The sequence below is a fragment of the Globicephala melas genome, chromosome 4, assembly GCF_963455315.2.
Source record: "Globicephala melas chromosome 4, mGloMel1.2, whole genome shotgun sequence".
Taxonomy (NCBI): domain Eukaryota; kingdom Metazoa; phylum Chordata; class Mammalia; order Artiodactyla; family Delphinidae; genus Globicephala; species Globicephala melas.
Window position 1 is genome coordinate 108221484 of NC_083317.1, and position 18088 is coordinate 108239571.

At 39.8% G+C, this 18088-nt stretch overlaps 1 protein-coding gene and 1 pseudogene across 1 annotated transcript in view; one reads left to right on the plus strand and one right to left on the minus strand.

Annotated features, from left to right (window-relative positions):
* LOC115844898 (vomeronasal type-2 receptor 1-like) overlaps positions 1-17533 on the minus strand; it is a 32067-nt gene extending 14534 nt beyond the window's left edge. The window contains 6 exon segments of the mRNA XM_030842396.2: positions 2799-3026; positions 8994-9013; positions 9016-9803; positions 9805-9857; positions 12424-12715; positions 17295-17533. Of these exon segments, the coding sequence (XP_030698256.2) occupies positions 2799-3026; positions 8994-9013; positions 9016-9803; positions 9805-9857; positions 12424-12715; positions 17295-17533 (1620 nt within the window).
* LOC115844894 (RNA-binding protein with serine-rich domain 1-like) lies at positions 3976-4986 on the plus strand (annotated as a pseudogene).
* Positions 17534-18088: the final 555 nt, after the last annotated feature.

Below are 18088 nucleotides of genomic sequence, written 5' to 3' on the forward strand. Positions count from 1 at the left end.
AATAAAAACAAAAATAAACAAATGGGACCTAATGAAACTTCAAAGCTTTTGCACAGCAAAGGAAACCGTAAACAAGACCAAAAGACAACCCTCAGAATGGGAGAAAATATTTGCAAATGAAGCAACCGACAAAGGATTAATCTCCAAAATTTACAAGCAGCTCATGCAGCTCAATAACAAGAAAACAAACAACCCAATCCAAAAATGGGCAGAAGACCTAAATAGACATTTCTCCAAAGAAGATATACAGACTGCCAACAAACACATGAAAGAATGCTCAACATCATTAATCATTAGAGAAATGCAAATCAAAACTACAATGAGATATCATCGCACACCAGTCAGAATGGCCATCATCAAAAAATCTAGAAACAATAAATGCTGGAGAGGGTGTGGAGAAAAGGGAACACTCTTGCACTGCTGGTGGGAATGTGAATTGGTTCAGCCACTATGGAGAACAGTATGGAGGTTCCTTAAAAAACTACAAATAGAACTACCATATGACCCAGCAATCCCACTACTGGGCATATACCCTGAGAAAACCAAAATTCAAAAAGAGTCATGTACCAAAATGTTCATTGCAGCTCTATTTACAATAGCCCGGAGATGGAAACAACCTAAGTGCCCGTCATCGGATGAATGGATAAAGAAGATGTGGCACACATATACAATGGAATATTACTCAGCCATAAAAAGAAACGAAATTGAGCTATTTGTAATGAGGTGGATAGACCTACAGTCTGTCATACAGAGTGAAGTAAGTTAGAAAGAGAGAGAGAAATACCATATGCTAACACATATATATGGAATTTAAGAAGAAAAATATCATGAAGAACCTAGGGGTAAGACAGGAATAAAGACACAGTCCTACTAGAGAATGGACTTGAGGATATGGGGAGGGGGAAGGGTAAGCTGTGACAAAGCGAGAGAGAGGCATGGACATATATACACTACCAAACGTAAAGTAGATAGCTAGTGGGAAGCAGCCGCATAGCACAGGGATATCAGCTCGGTGCTTTGTGACTGCCTGGAGGGGTGGGATAGGGAGGGTGGGAGGGAGGGAGATGCAAGAGGGAAGAGATATGGGAACATATGTATATATATAACTGATTCATTTTGTTGTTAAGCAGAAACTAGCACACCATTGTAAAGCAATTATACTCCGATAAAGATGTTAAAAAAAAAAAAGATATGGTACATATATACAATGGAATACTACTTAGCCTTAAATAATAATAATAATAATGCATTTGCAGCAACATGGATGGACCTAGAGATTGTCATACTGAGCAAAGTAAGTCAAACAGAGAAAGGCAAATATCATATGATATCACTTATATGGGGAATCTAAAAAAGGATACAAATTAACTTATCTACAAAACAGAGATAGAATTACAGATGTAGAAAACAAACTTAACGGTTACCAGGGGGTAATGGGGGGGGGAGGGCTCAATTGGGAGGTTGGGATTGACATATACATACTACTATATATAAAATAGATAACTAATAAGGACCTATTGTATAGCACAGGTAACTCTACTCAATACTCTGTAATGGCCTATATGGGAAAGGAATCTAAAAGAGTGGATATATGTATATGTATAACTGATTTACTCCGCTGTACACCTGAAACTAACACAACATTGTAAAGCAACTATACTCCAATAAATTTTTTTTTTAGAAAGCTTAAAATAGAGCTACCACATGATCCTGCAATCCCACTCCTGGGCATATATCCAGAGAAAACCATAATTCAAAAAGATACTTTCACCCCAATGTTCATTGCAGAAAGAGAAAGACAAATACCATATGATATCACTTATATGTGGAATCTGAAATACGATACAAATGAACATATCTATGAAACAGAAACAGACTCACAGATACAGAGTACAGACTTGTGGTTGCCAAGAGGGAGGGGGGTGGGGGAGGGAAGGATTGGGAGTTTGGGATTAGCAGATGCTAACTATTGTATATAGGATGGATAAACAACAAGGTCCTACTGTGTAGCACACGGAACTATATTCAATATCTTGTGATAAACCATAATGGAAAAGAAAAGTATATATATATATAACTGAATCACTTTGCTGTACAGCAGAAATTAACACAACATTGTAAATCAACAATACTTCAATAAAATTTTTTAAAAAATATTCCAGTAAGTTAAAATTCCCCTCTAAAACATACACACACAACCATTAAGCAGAAGAATACTGTAACACTTTAAATAGATATCCTAGCACTTCAATTAAGTATTCTCAGAAAAGCACTTGTAGATGTCAAAAATATCTCGAACCAGGTATTTTAAAATTTAAAACATCAATGGATATAAGACTGGAAGAAATGAAAAAAGTTCATTTATCTCAGGAAAGAAACTATTTCAAAAATTAAGATAAAAGTCACAAGGTGTTCAAAATATATATACTTGAGTAAAAAGTTAATAAGGGGCATTGAATAAAGGCAGGAAAACAATAAAGAGAATAAGGATGAGATAAAGAATAAAGCAAAAATTATCAGAAAGAAAGTGAATAAAAGGAAGAGACAAAGGAAGTCAAACATTTTGGAGTACTTGAAGAAGGAAAACAAAATCATAGAACTAATATTTAAAACTATAATCAAAAAAAGTTCCAAAAACAAAAGATCTGAACCTATATATAGAAAAGATATGTATTTTATTCGGGAAAATTAACTTGGAATAGCCAGCTCTAGGTTTCTGATATTCCATAGCACCTAAAAGAGTATAGAAATGCAATTCTCTCTATATATAAACAAAATAAGATGTCAGAGTAACTAACTTCTGATGATTCGTTGTTCCAAAATATTGTCACATTCTTAATCATCACTAGTTCAAATTTAGAGTTTGTGAATATATATTCTCCAACCTTCACAAAGGCTATCTCTCCATTATCATCTAATTGCCAATTTAGAATATCATAGTATCCAGCCACATCTCCATTATCATCAACTTCTATTCTCATTCCATTATGGGTTGTAAATTTAAGTGTCTTCAAATAATACATTAACTAGAAAAAAAGGGGGGAAAACAACAGGGAAAAAAACAATTTTTAAAAATTTGATTGCCTAGAAAACAGGGTTTATAAAGAAAATAATCTCAAAACTCCTATCTAATTCATGGGACTGAATTTTTTCCTATTCCTCTATACCTTTGCTGTCTAATACAACAGCTCCTAGCCACATATGACAATTGAAATTTGAAAAGTGGCTGGCCAAATTGCGATGGGCTATAAGGGTAAAATACACACTGGGTTGCAAAAGTTAGTTCAAAAAAATGTAAACTCTCTCCTTAATAATTTCATGTAATTGTTTTTATATTAAGTTATCCTGATTATGACTAAATGTTAAAGTATTATTTGGGGTTAAATAAAGTATATTAAATTTAACTTCATCTGTTCCTTTTTATTTTTTAATTTGGCTACTATAAAAATTTTAATTACCTGTGTGGCTTTTAAATTTCTATTAGACAGTACTGATCTATACCAAGGTAAAGTGATGCCTAATATTTCCTAATACCTACAAACCTAGGGAAGAGAGGATATTCCCTCTTAGATTTCTTCACTAATAGGTACCAGTCTACCCTACTACCATCATTCCCTTCCCTGCATGTCAGGTGCTAGAGACGGGGAGATCAAGACCCATTCCCCACCCTTCCAAAGTTCACAGTCCAGTAGAAGGGCTAGACAAATAAAGAGGTACTAATGGTAAATTCAATGTACTCTGTGTTGCTGATGTGGAAAGAGTGTTGAGAGGGCATAGATGAAGGAGTGGCTAACTAACTGCCTTAGGAAAACTGAAGGAGGTTTCCCCAGGAAGTAGCCATCTGAGCTGGGTTTTAAGAAAACTTAGGCCTTCCCGCTCCCTAATCCTGACGTCAGAGCGGCGCCGGCCTCAGAGGCTGAGGAGACGGGGAGGAGATCACGGCGGCTGGAAGATGCTGCACTTTGGCGTAAATTGCTATCGATTAAGGATCGTTTCTCAGACTCAAGTTAGAAGGGAGAGTTCAGATAAGTGAGGCCGCCATTGCTGCTTTGAACACCTCAGAAGGGGAAAATGGATTTATCAGGAGTGAAAAAGAAGAGCTTGCTAGGAGTCAAAGAAAATAATACAAAAGTGCAGCACTGGGGCTCCTTCTCCTACCAAGCGCAAAGACGGCTCTGATGAGAAGTCCAAGAATCGCTCTGAAGATATGGGGGCCACCAAGGAGTCGAGCGAGAAGGATCGTGACAGGGATAAAACTCGAAAGAGGCGCAGCGCTTCCAGTGGTAGCAGCAGCACCAGGTCTCGGTCCAGCTCGAACTGCAGCTCGGGCTCGAGCACCAGCATGGGCTCCAGCCGCGGCTCCAGCTCACCTTCAGCATCGAGCCGCTCAGGAAGTTCCAGCACATCCCGCAGCTCCAGCTCCGGCAGCTCGCCTGGCTCTCCCAGTCCTTGTCGGCGCAGGCAGGACAACAGGCGACGTTCCCGCTCCAAATCCAAACCACCCAAAAGAGATGAAAAGGAAAGGAAAAGGCGGAGCCCTTCGCCTAAACCTACCACAGTGCACATTGGAAGGCTCACCAGGAATGTGACCAAGGATCATATCATGGAGATATTCTCCACCTATGGGAAAATTAAAATGATTGACGTGCCTGTAGAAAGGATGCACCCGCATCTGTCTAAAGGCTACGTATATGTGTAGTTTGAAAATCCAGATGAGCCCGAGAAGGCGCTGAAGCACATGGACGGAGGACACATCGATGGCCAGGAGATCACTGCCACCGCTCTGCTGGACCCCTGGCCTCGGCCACCTCCCCCGCCCCCCGGCGATTCAGCCCTCCCAGGAGAATGCCGCCACCGCCTCCCATGTGGCGCAGGTCACCCCCACGGATGAGGAGAAGGTCGCGTTCCCCTTGGCGCGGTCCCCCCGCCGCCGCAGCCGCAGGAGCCGCTCCAGCTTCAACTCCTCCCGATACGCAGGGCCACTGAAGCTCTGCCCTGTGACTTGGACTCCCATCCAACTCACTTTTGTCACTTTTCTAGACGAAGGAGGATCGGTAGGAAAGAAATCCCTCACTCAGAGGCAGGCTTCGAAGGTGAAGGCAGTAACTGCTACATTTCCCCTGGCGGCAGAGTTCCGGCTGCAGGAGTGTTGTTGGTTTGGGGTCGTGCTTATAAAGATGCCCTCCAGTTTTCTGGCTAGAAAGCTTCCACAGTTCCTGAGAGTCAGTTTAGTGACAAAGCCAGCAGGGATGAACAGGGGGCTCCAAGAGGTGGTACAGCCCCAGCCTGGGAGCATGTTTTCCCGTTCCACAGGTGACCTGGGGCCGATCTGGTGGCCTGCTCGTGCCCTAACCTGTTGGCCTGCAGGGTCCCACAGGAAAGGGTGTGATTTTACGCAGCTGCCGTTCCAGTTAGCCTGGCCCTGCTCCTCTGCTTGAGTCCTCTTCTGACCTCTAGGGCATAATACCCCAAATGGTTCTTTTCACATGTACTCATGTGCATGCACACACACATCTCCCTTTCTCTCTGAAACTCGTAAGTTGAGAGCCAGCTCTGTCGGGTCACCACAGAAGCACCCCCCCCCCCACGTTGTGTTGGTATTCATGGTGGTCCGGCAAGTTACCTTGGCAATGTGTACATTGCTTTTTTGGCTTTTATTGTACAGTCAGTACTATACAGTTTCTGTTTTGAGTTTTGTAACTTTGTGGCATTTTAGATAACATTGTGTTTGTACTTTGTTGTGTAGAGAAAAGAATTGTGTTGATAAACCTAGGATTAGAGTGCAGCTCAGAAAAAGAAAAAAAAATAGTAGCAAGTTGCCTGACAAATACTGGAATCAAAGAGATTCTAAGCCAAGGGAATAATATGTGAGACAAGGGTGTGCCAAAGAGGCCATTGCTATGAGTACGAAAGTGGATGGAGCTGATTGTACACCTACAGAATAACTTCATAGACATAAATAGGAACCCCCTAACACAATAATACCTCTAGTACTCTTGCTTTACCCAGTCAACCTTAGCTGGGGTAAGAGCATACGTTCTTTAGTATGAAGGTAACCAGTCTGCACTGAGATATATCCTGTGTCCTTGGTCTTTGTCAGCACCACATGCTAGACTTATGTCTCCCAACCAGAGGGCCCAGTCCAATCCCTAACCCTCCACAAACCAGAGAAACAACATAGCAGAAAGAGCCTGAATTATGGTGTATGATGATTTGGAGTCATATTTTGGCTCTGTCAAATGACATAACCTTAGGCAAGTCATATATCCTAACTAAGCATTAGTTTCCCAGTCTGTAAAAGAAGGGAAATCATCCCTGCCCTTCCTCTGTCGTAGAGATTAAGGTAATATAGCTAGAAGCTTTTAGTAAGTCAGTATACAAAGGTAAGTATTATAATAATCACCATCTACCAGTAGGGCTACTCCAGGTCACTTGCTCTTTTATCTCTCCCTCTTTTACTGTATGCTATTCTCAGTCAACATGAAATCTACATCAGAGTTCACAACAGGGTGACTTTTACTGCCAAGTCCACTGGGGAGAGGCATGTTTTTCTTTCCCAGTCTTCAGAAGACTCAAGCAAGGAAATTTTCAAAGGCTGCAACCTTACAGCCTTTCCATAATTCCATCTGTTTATCATCATTGGATGGTAGGACAGTTCCCTACCACGAGGCATGAAAAAGAATTTAGAAATGTCCAAATAAACCACAAGAGTAAAACGGTTTTACATATATATATATATATATATATATATATATGTATGTTCTGACCAAGTCTGCTAATGAGATAAGCTGAGAAAAATGATTATGGAGTGCATTATCATTTTGGTTTTAAATAAATCACAATTTTTTACTTTTTGATGCATTTATGAAGCATCCTTAAATGTGCCTATTAACTCTCTCTACTGTGAGGTCTTACTTTTCAGTTTTTACTTACATCATTCCGGGAGTGTGATGAGCATGAATTCTCCCTTGGACTACACCACCACCATTCACCCTAACACTATGTGGTCCCTTGACCCTCCCTAAAAACTCTTTTCTCTGCAATCCTAACACATATTTGTTGCTTTTTGAGCAAATTTAAATTGTAATATTGAAATCTTCAAATAACAAATTAGAGATTGTTGTTTACCATATAAAAAGATCCTTTTTGGTAAAAGAGTACTCAGAGGATTTCTTTTAAAATGAAAGAACTCACCTATAGCATAACTTAATTTCTCATTTTGAATTTACCACAATTTCCCTAGTACCGATGAACAACTTAGTACTCAGATCTTGCTTTCTAAATTCCATTCTCCAGTAAATGGAAATAGGACTCTGGAGAAATGGCTACTTCAAGACTGGGGCAGAGAAATACAACACAATACAATACAAATTGTCCAACCTGGAGAATTTTGAGCAACAAAATGCATAATGATAGCTATGAATTATTATACTCATAGAACAGTATATCCATGAGTCCATGTGATGCAAATAAATTAGTGAGGGAAAAGTATAATTCCATTTAATAAATGTAGAAGGAATGAGGGAAATAGAAAAAAAAATCACCATTTTAAAAATAACACAGTAATAGTTGTTTCAGGCAATAATCGTCATCAAAGGATGCTAAACTTTGTGGATCAAAGCATTACGTAAAACAATATTTTCAGAGCTTCAAAATATTGCCTCACAATATAATTATTAATTACAAAGGGAAACATAGTAACTTTATAATGGAAAAACATGGTGACATCACTCTACTAAGTAATCAAAGTTAATATCACCATTAATGAGACATAGTGACATCATGTACCTCCTGATATGAGACATAGAAAAGGATACATATCACCTTTGCAGTATTATAGCCATAAATGCATAACCTAAATGTAATCATGAGGAAAAAAATTAGACAAACATAAATTGAAAAACATAAATAGCTGTCCTGTACTTATGAAAAGTATCACATTCATTAAAAAAAAAAAGAAAAGAATGAAGAACTGCCACAGATTGGTGGAGGCTAAAGAGATACAAAACTAAGTGCATCGTGGGATCAATTTGAAAATCAAAATAAAGTGAAGATGCAGTGGCTCCAGCCACTGTGGACCCTGTTGGGACAAGCAATTTGGTGTTGCTGGAAAATAAAGTGGTGAGGGTCATGGAAAGAGCAATGGAGTCAGAGATGCTGATGGCATAGATCGTAGAGGGCTGACAGTGTCAGACCAGGGATGCTCATGCTTTATCCTTTATAGGAGAGGGGAGGTACTGAAGGATGTAAGCAGAGGAGCCCTCTGATTAGGTGTGCATCTTGGTGAGACCATTAGGGTTTCTGTGTCCCAACATGAATTGCTGGGACGTCAGACCTGAGACAGGAGATGTGAGAGCCAATCTCCAAGGTGGTCCTAACAATCTTCACCTCCTGGCCTTCACACCCTAGCATGGCCCCTCTGACACTGCACAAAGACTACATCTTCCAGTTTCCCTTGCAGCTACATGTGACCATATAACTAGATCCCGGCTAATGGGATGTAAAGAGAATTGTACGTAATTTCCAGGAAATGTCCTTAAATGGAGCCATATACGCATCTTTGTCCTTTCTCCTTCCTGCTGGTTAGAGTGTGGACATGATGGTTGAAGCCCAAGTAGCCATATGGAATTATGAGGTGAACGCACAGATTCAGAGTGATGAAATGACAAGGTAGAAGGAACCTCAATCCCTAAGCCACTCTTTCAGTCCCAGAATGCTAACCTCCAAACTTCATTTATGTGAAGGAAAAAAACCTATCTTGTTTAAAGCACTGTATGGGGGGGGTTTTCTATCATTCACAGCAAACCTAATAATAACTCTGTTAACAAATGGAAACTCTAAAATGCCCATTTAGGTAACATAAGCAAGCCATTCTTTTAGGGGGCATGTGATAAAATCATGTCTATGAAGTACAAAAGCAGATCAATGGTTTTAATTGTATGAATGCTTTTTATGTCAAACTATATCATGAAGTAAAACAAACCATAACTTACCTGCCAAGGTTCAAAATCAGTATATATGCACAGGTGTTTCCTGGAATATATGGCCAGTGTCCTTCCTCACATCTACTTAGATGATCCAGGGCATATGCCATAGAATACACAACTTGGTTGACATTGTGTGTAATTTTTAGCTAAGACACATCCAGATAGGTATTTTTAAGATCTTCCAACTTCTCCTTTCCAGTATAGAATTTATCAGACATGGCGTGTAATCTGTCCTCTTTACCAGTCATATTCACTCTATGGTCAGTGTTGTATGGAACACTACTCTTGGGCCAAGTACAGTTAAAAGCAGTTTGCCAAAATTCAATGGTCAGGACATCATTTGGATCCTTGCCAGGATTTACATCATAAAGAAGTTCTTTTAATCCCAGTATATCAGCTCTTGGTATTGAAAATCCAATACTTCCACCAAAATACAAGAAATATTCAGGCTTTGCAATGAGAGCGAAGGCGATCCAGGCTTCACTCGCTATCCATGTTCTGTCAGTTATGTTATGGTAAACCATTTCCAGCATGAAAGGACTTAGGTCAATATCAGATGCATAGAGCACAATGACTCTGGCATTGGAGTTCGTGATAGCATCAATAGCTTTTTGCATTTTCTCATTAGAATGGACTTTGGGAATGGTTTCGGAGAATGCAACAGAAAGGGTGACACTCTCCATTTTCTCCTTAAAAATCTTTACTCCATATTTTCCATAATCATCATCAGCTGCTATGGTGCCTATCCAGACCCAACCAAAATGTTGGATAAGTTGTACCATGGCCTCCGACTGGATCTTATCACTGGCTACTGTGAAGATAAGATGGAAATTTGTCACTAAGAAGTGAGGAGGTAGAGGCGTAACCCACCTGCAACTGAAAATATTCATGCAGTTATTAGAAAGCAATAGCCAAACCTCAAATTACACAACCTCTGAGTATCTGTATTGGAGAAGGAGGGAACTTAACAGTTCTCCCTTTATTCTCACACCCTTCCAGAGACAAAAGGACTTCTACTCCTCTCCCTGCTCCGTGGGTGGTGGGGACTGTTAGGGGGAGCACTTTGGGCCTCCCTATCCACCCTATTCCCACCTCACTCCACCCCAAGGTAGCTGGAGGAGCTAATTATTAAGGTGATGACATTCAATGCACCACTTTTCATACTCAGGGTCACATACTCGGAAAGGGAGGTGACCAGTCCTTTCATCTATGTTTTCTTGAGACTAGGTGTGTGATTCAAGCCATCCAGGCTCTTTCTCTGATCTAACTCGTCATCCATACAGATGATGGAGTAAGCAGACTCATAATCTATTTGTCAGGCCCAGTTCCTGTTTCTTTTCTTTTCTTTTCTTTCCTCTCTCTTTCTCCCTTTCTCTCTCTCTCTCTCCCTCCCTCCCTCCCTCCCTCCCTCTCTCTCTCTCTCTCTCCACTGCTTTCTCTCTTTTTCTCCTCTTCTCTTTCCTTGTTTCTCTCTGCCGGGCCTTCTGGGTATTTAAGTCCTAAGACTTAGACTGAGAAAGACGGTAGGAAACTCCACTTCCACCTCAGGTTTATGTCTTATTCTCCAAAAGAGTTACTAGAGGCCCTCATTTTATAGGCACTTGCTAGATAAACGAAGAGGTATTTTTCTCATCTTGCCAGTGGTCCTTGTGCCTATTTTCTGTCAGTGAGAACTTAAGAATGAAAGTAGAATGGCCAGTAACGTGAATTTCTGACAATCTTACATACTTTTCTGCTGTACCTTACTCTCAGCCTCAGTGACTCTGCAGTTAAGAAGATATGTCACATTCTCTCCTATCCCATCCCATTGCCATCCCATGTTATTACTGCATCACTTCCAATAAGACCTCCTATATTATAATTACATAGCTCCATGACTGCCAATTCTTTCATAAGTGACAGATTATTCCTATTTTTCTCTTTATCCTTTGTCCTATCCTTACTCCACTGGCTAAAGTTTACATTCTTCTTTGGAACCTCCCAAGCACCAACATCATGGAAGCCATATGTAGGAAAGAATCTCATTTACGAAGCAGAGACACCTGATTTCTAATTCCGGCTACATAATCAGTGTAAGATTGTGGATACTAAAACCTGCTGAAATCAGTTTCCCCATGAGTGAAATCAGGGTTATGACATCTACATTTTAAGGTTGCTCAGCATATTAAATGAGACAACACACATAAAAGTGTCTGTTGTATGTAAGATTTCTTTTACCCTCTTTGCAGATTTACTACAAGACTTAAATGAGAAGATCTATCTAGAGGTTTCTAGTAGGTACCTGGACCACAGTCGGTATTTGGTGGAAAGCAGAGCTCACAGCAGCAGCAATTTGTCTAAGCTGCATGAAGCCCACACTGAAGGTGTCGGCTGTGTCACCTGACCCCTCCTCTTGGTTCTGTTCTTCAGTATTACCCTGTTCCCCCTACATTTGTATTTGCAGCTTTATAAGACACACTTTGTAAATGCCACTTTTTAACAATTATTTTAACTTCTCCCATTACTTCAGTAACACAAATAAGCTTAATCATCCTTCACACTAATAAGTCCTGACTTGATATTTTTGTGAACCACCCCTGGAAATAAATATAGAACTTTACTTATATTTTCTTTTCTTTTCTTTTTTTAAACATATTTATTGGAGTATAATTGCTTTACAATGGTGTGTTAGTTTCTGCTGTATAACAAAGTGAATCAGCTATATGTATACATATATCCCCATATCCTCTCCCTCTTCCATCTCCCTCCCACCCTCCCTATCCCACCCCTCTAGGTGGTCACAAAGCACCGCGCTGACCTCCCTGTGCTGTGCGGCTGCTTCCCACTAGCTATCTATTTTACGTTTGGTAGTGTATATATGTCCATGCCACTCTCTCACTTCGTCCCAGCTTACCCTTCCCTCTCCCTGTGTCCTCATCCATTCTTCCTAATATCATCTATTCTTAGGTTGAAATGTGTCACTGTCCCTGAATTTAAAATAATCTGTAAATTAGCATCCCAGCTCATTTCAGTATGTTAGCGTATGAACAAAAAGGGTCATGATTAATAACTATTAATACAGGCCAGAAACAAAATGAGTTCCTTATACCATCTATCAATCAACCAACAAGTATTTCTCAATCACCTACTCTGTGCTTCACCCAGTGATTTCGAGTGTACTGCCTACGGAGATGTCAACATACAAATCACTAGGTCACAATCTCAAGCTCAAACCTAAGGCAGGATCCTAAGGGATGTAGAACAGTCTGAAATCACTAGTCACACTTGCTGAGGCCAGACTGAACAGAGAAATTAGGGGCATCAGCATTACCACCATCCTCTTTGTCTGTGTAACTTATCCCAGCCTCACCTGAGCACCTAACGTACTCTTTGCAGCAATTTTCACATACCTTGTGTTTCTTTATAAGTTAGTACCCAGGACCATATTCTGAAATACCTGAGGTAGGTAATACAACCCTAGAATTCTTGAAGCAGCAACTGGTAAGGATGATCCACCTGCTCCAACAATTCCTGCCAACACTGCCCCGGTGCTGCTTCTGAAACTGGGCTTGTTTTCTTCCTGCCCTGTGAGGAATACCAATGCCGCTTCCATGGATTTGGAGATGGTGAAACAGGTATCAAAGATCTGACAGCCCAAAGTGATGTTGGGCAAAATATCCTTCCTTTCATTAATCTCCCTGATGGTGTGGATCATGGTTTTCATCCAGCGGAATCCCCGGAAGTTGAAACTGAAAAGGAAATAGTTTTTGTAAGGCCTTAGTCAGTGGGTGGATCTGTGGAGGGGAAAGCAGCTTTTAACTGGGATTGGTGCTGAGAGCATTTTGCCAAAACGTCAGGGGGCACCTGCCTTGTGTGAGCATGTTAATATTTCCTAAAAAGATATTGCAATTTAAAGGGTTCAAGTATGAATCATATTCATTATTGATTGGTTTGGGCTGGGAAGCATCTTTTTGGACAGCTGATTATCTCTTTTCACAAAAATATTCTTATATTCGCAATTCTCTCCACCACGCAATAATTCCTCAATACATTTTTTCCCATTCATTGGAAGTCCCCGGTACCCTATGAGTCTCCTTTCCCTCTTCCTTACGTTCCTATAGGTTTCTCCTGGTTTCTTCTAGTTGTTAATTATAATAATAAAAGTTTTGTAAATACATAAAAATACTTATGATAGGACTATATAAAAGCAGTACATAATATTTATATATACGATATATATTATGACTCCAATAGATAATTTTTCCTGCCATGATTTGATTGTTAGTGTTGAGATTTTTTAATTAAGAAACGTCTCTTTCCTATCACTCTTACATTTAACCATGAATGAGATGCCTCCTCCTTTCCATTCCCTAGCCACAAAAAGGAAAAGTACTTCCCTTTAGTCCATCAGCACATTTTTTTCAATTTCTTCTCCATTAAAAATAAATATTCTATTTCCAACTCTCTTTCTTTCTTCCCAGTTTTAAGCAAACTTTAACCTATCTGAAAGCAAGGACCTCAAGGATGTTTTCTCTTAATGTCCTCTGTAGCTCTAGCATCTAACTACCTATCTTCTACTCAATAAATATTTTTGAATTAAATATCTAATAGCAAATAGCTCTGTTGGCAGATTAGATTTTTCCTCCATGTCTCTTTAACTGGGTTTTTTAGTTTAGTTTAGCTTTGCCTTTTATTCAACACGTAGTTACTGAGTTGCACTGGTGTGAGACACTATAAATGCAACAGTGAAAAAGATAGGCACTGCAGTGTCTAGGCAAAGAAACAGAAAAATAGCCATGCACAAAACGATAAACACAGCGATAGGGGTAGACATAGGGACCAGCAGTTAAAGGGGTGGGGAACCTTGCCCTGGGGGACTTAACAGCCAAGCTAAGTCTTGAAGGGTAACATAAAAACAGGGGACGAATGCCGCAAGTAGAGGGCACGGTATGTGTGAAGGCATGACAACAAAAGAACCTAACATTCTAGGAATGGGAAGATCAGGACACTTGGAGAACAGGGTAGGAATAGGTATGGCATGGGTAGAGGAGACTGGAGAATCAGGAGTCTGAACATGAGGGCTTTATCGTCCTAAGACAACTGGCCTCTAAATTTACATGGATGGCCATACAAATTGGCATACACATTTTTGAAATAAATATAGCAATATCTTTTTTAAGGTGAGAGAGTAATACACTTCAAGAGCTAGAAAATGTTCACCTGCTTTGAATCAGTAATTACACCCCAGAGAATTTATCTGAAGGTACTGTTCTTCCCAAAACAAAAAACTAGGTACGTTCCAAACTGTTCATTTTAGAATTATTTAAAATATTGAAAAATTGGAAAGAATTTACATGCTCATTATGGTACATTGACTTGATAGGAACATTTTCCATCATTAAAAAACTATAATTAGAGAAATTACACTGCAGCATGCATATAATAGTAGGTAAAACAGTCTGTATGCAACGTTGTTTCTATACTATAATTAAAACTACACATAAATTATGTGAACATTTGGATAACTATCAACAGGTAAAGATTTTAAATGGGTACAGGATAATTACTGAAAGGGTGGGATTTGGGATGATTTTTCTTTCATTTGTTGATTTCCATTATGATACTCACAGTATCCTTATACAATGTATACCTTTTGTTCCGCAGAAAATTTCTCTAAATCCTACCTTTGTTTAGATCAACCAAAACAAGAATTAAAATACTCCGTTCTTCCCTCCATTTCACTGTCTTCTCTGCTCTGAACAACATTTTCAAAATAAAAGTCTTCCTCTTCTGTTCACTTTGGCTGATGGCCAACCAAAACTAGTATCCCGTTAAAATTGTGGGTTTCAGAATGAGACTTCTCCAAACTCCAACTTGCATATCTAGATCAGTTATAGGTAAACGTTAATGACGCCAAAATGAAATTGTTATCCGATTACGCCCAGCTCCTGAGTGCCAGCTATCCAGGCCTCCCATGAGGGCTCTCCCATTGGGAGGGAGGCTAGGAGAACATTAGAATTGGGTACAGATAGAAACTGTTGATGTTTATTGGTGAAAAGTCATTATATAGCTCTAATTTTGAAGAAAATATATCAAAAAATGTAAATATGGAATGTTATTAATATGCAATAGATATGTTTAGGATGGATTTAAGTGCTGGGAAAGTTTTAGGCTTGTATGGTGTGAAGATGAGCAATTTGGGTTTCAGTCAACAAGCCGGGAGACAAGCAGAATCCCCGCAATGATGCCTTACATTACTGATCCACATTCAGGACAAGGAACTGGCTTTTTAGATGCCCTGGATCATGTGAAACAAGTTTCATACAAAATATGAAGAATCAGAATGTCATCAGACTTCTCAGCAGCAACACTGGCAGTCAGAAGATGCTGAAGTAATCTTTTCAAGGATCCTTAGGCTTTGAGTGAAAGTCAAGATGGAGTAAGCACACACCACCCACTCTCTCTCACCAATTACAATTAAGATCCCTGGACTGAACATATAAAGCAACTATCAGACTACTCTGAAAATTAAATAAGAACAGTGGACTAGAGATGGAAATCAAAATATCCCTGGGGACTTCCCTGGTGGTGCAGTGGTTAAGAATCTGCCTGCTAATGCAGGGGACACAGGTTCGAGCCCTGGTCCAGGAAGATTCCACGTGCTGTGGAGCAACTAAGCCCGTGTGCCACAACTACTGAGTCCATGTGCCACAACTACTGAAACCCACGTGCCTAGAGCCCGCGCTCCGCAACGAAGAGTAGCCCCCACTTGCTGCAACTAGAGAAAGCCTATGCACAGCAACGAAGACCCAACACAGCCCAAAATAAATAAATAATTTATTTTTTTAAAAAACCCAAAATATCCCTGATACAGTGAATTATTTTTTAAATGGGACATACTTACTTCTCACCACTGTGTCAATCACAGTAGATATACCAAACTATTTTTTAATGAGGGGGTAGATTTTTACTAAAAATATGTATATTGGCCTTTCTATTTTACCTTGCTAGGAAGATAACCTTCAGAAGCTCCAATGAAGGGTGAAGAACAAGTTAAGTGATTCCACTGATGAAATATGAGTGTACTATACTGTGACAAACTCTGGTTTTCATTTTATGTTATTAAAGATTGAATCAGTGAAAACTTCTCTGATAAATAATGAACTGACTCTAAATAATGTAGCCATGAGCAAAAGTGCTTCTTTCCCACTTCCCTTTGCTTCACTGTAAGAATGGAAAAGAATTAGAAGGTCCAGGAAAGAGCTAAGTACAGACTGACTGCAATCCTTTCCTTTTGCCAACATACAGTTTATCCACCCCTTTAGTGCTATTTCAAATATGTAGCATGAAATATGACCAAAGGGAAGGAGTTATGATCAGTAAAGACTTAGTTGTATAAGAAGTTGCCAAAATTTTTACAGCATGCGTTTGTAATTATAATTACCATGCAGCATCATGGAAGTGATTAAGATATGATGTAAAATGCCCAATATAAAACTGTGTCCATGCTATTGCCACATTATGAAAAAATTACAGTTGCATTTATATAAAGGGCTGAGAAAGAATATATGGAAATGAAAGGAAAGAGCTGCTTTGTTATGGTAGTAGAACAGTGTGGACAGTAATTTTCCTTTAATTTCTGGCATTCTTTTCATATCAAAAGTGTGTGTGTGTTTCACACCCAGAAATATAACCCATGTTTGCTTTTCTTACAATGGATTCCTTGCAAATTCAGATTATCAGTCATGGATCCCATTTCTTGACATGACAATTTCTGGGATGAGGGGAGTAGGGTAGAAGCCTTCCAACTGGAGGAATCTTGCTATGAACACTAGCTCATAAATAAATCAGCATTCCAGCACTGTGCATTTTCACCTGGGGAGACTTCAGTCTAATGACAATTCAAAGTAAATCTGCAACACTGCACAACTCTACATCATGCTTCTCAAACCTTAATGTGTACATGAATCATCAGGAGGTCTTGTCAGAATGCAGATTCTGATTCAGCAGATGTGGGATGCAGCCTGAGATTCTACATTTCTAACAAGCTCTTAGATGATGCGGATGCTGGTGGTCCACAGACCACCCTCTGATGAGCAATGTTCTATATCATATAAAACCTGTCTTTTTTCTTTCTTGTTTCTAAGCAATCCTAGAATGTCTACCTTCGAGAAATTGAGGCACAGAAACAGCAAGTACCGATCCTGAGTCAAATAAATAGTGTCAAAGTCAGGGCTGGCATCATGGCTCCAGTTCCAGACTCTGATTCCCACACCCACCACTCATTTACCCCCACCTCCTACAACTGATGTAAAAAGAATGTCTTACCCTTCACATTTCGCTGATACTGGCTCCAAAATAGACTCGTTTGCTGCAGTGGTCCTGGAATGAATAGGAAACAGTCCTCCAATAACAAGTGAAGGGTTTCTGGCACCTACATACCCATTCATATCAAACTAGCCCAGCAGCTGACAGGTCTGTCCTTCCTCTTCTTTGCCTTCAATGCCCAATTCAGCCCATAAAAAGGCAATCAGTCCTAGAACCAAGCATTTCTTTCTGCTAGCCATTTTAATAAGGAGAGTTTGGGAGAAATGACCAGTGTTAAAAGTTTTAACGAGGTACCTTGACAGAGCGTTCCAGTGAGCATGTGCATGCCCCATCACAGGGGACTCAGCTTGCCACTACTTGCTACCTAATTGTCATGCCTCAATCAATCACAGAGCCTCACACTCACCTGCAATTTATGCATCTGCACTAGGAGCTGAGTAATCCTTTTGAAAAGAGCCTCATAAAAATCTCTTTTAGGCTTAGCAATAATATATCATGACAGAATAGCAGATTCTGAGTTTAGAGTCTTTCACTTTGTAGAAATTGTCCCTTTCTTGTTTATCAGCCTCATTCATTCTCACTTCAGCCAGCCCTGTGGGAGCTGCACTTGCCCCAAAAGTGCAGAAGGGCATTCTGATTCATCACGAAGTATAAAAACAGGAGACTTCAGGTCAAGCTCTTTCCTTAGGGGTATAGAAAAAGTTGAATGGAAAACCATGGGGGATTTGGACTAGAAGACATCATTTTGAATCTGTGTTCTGCCACTTGTATTAGTGTGATGGTGGGAAAGTCAC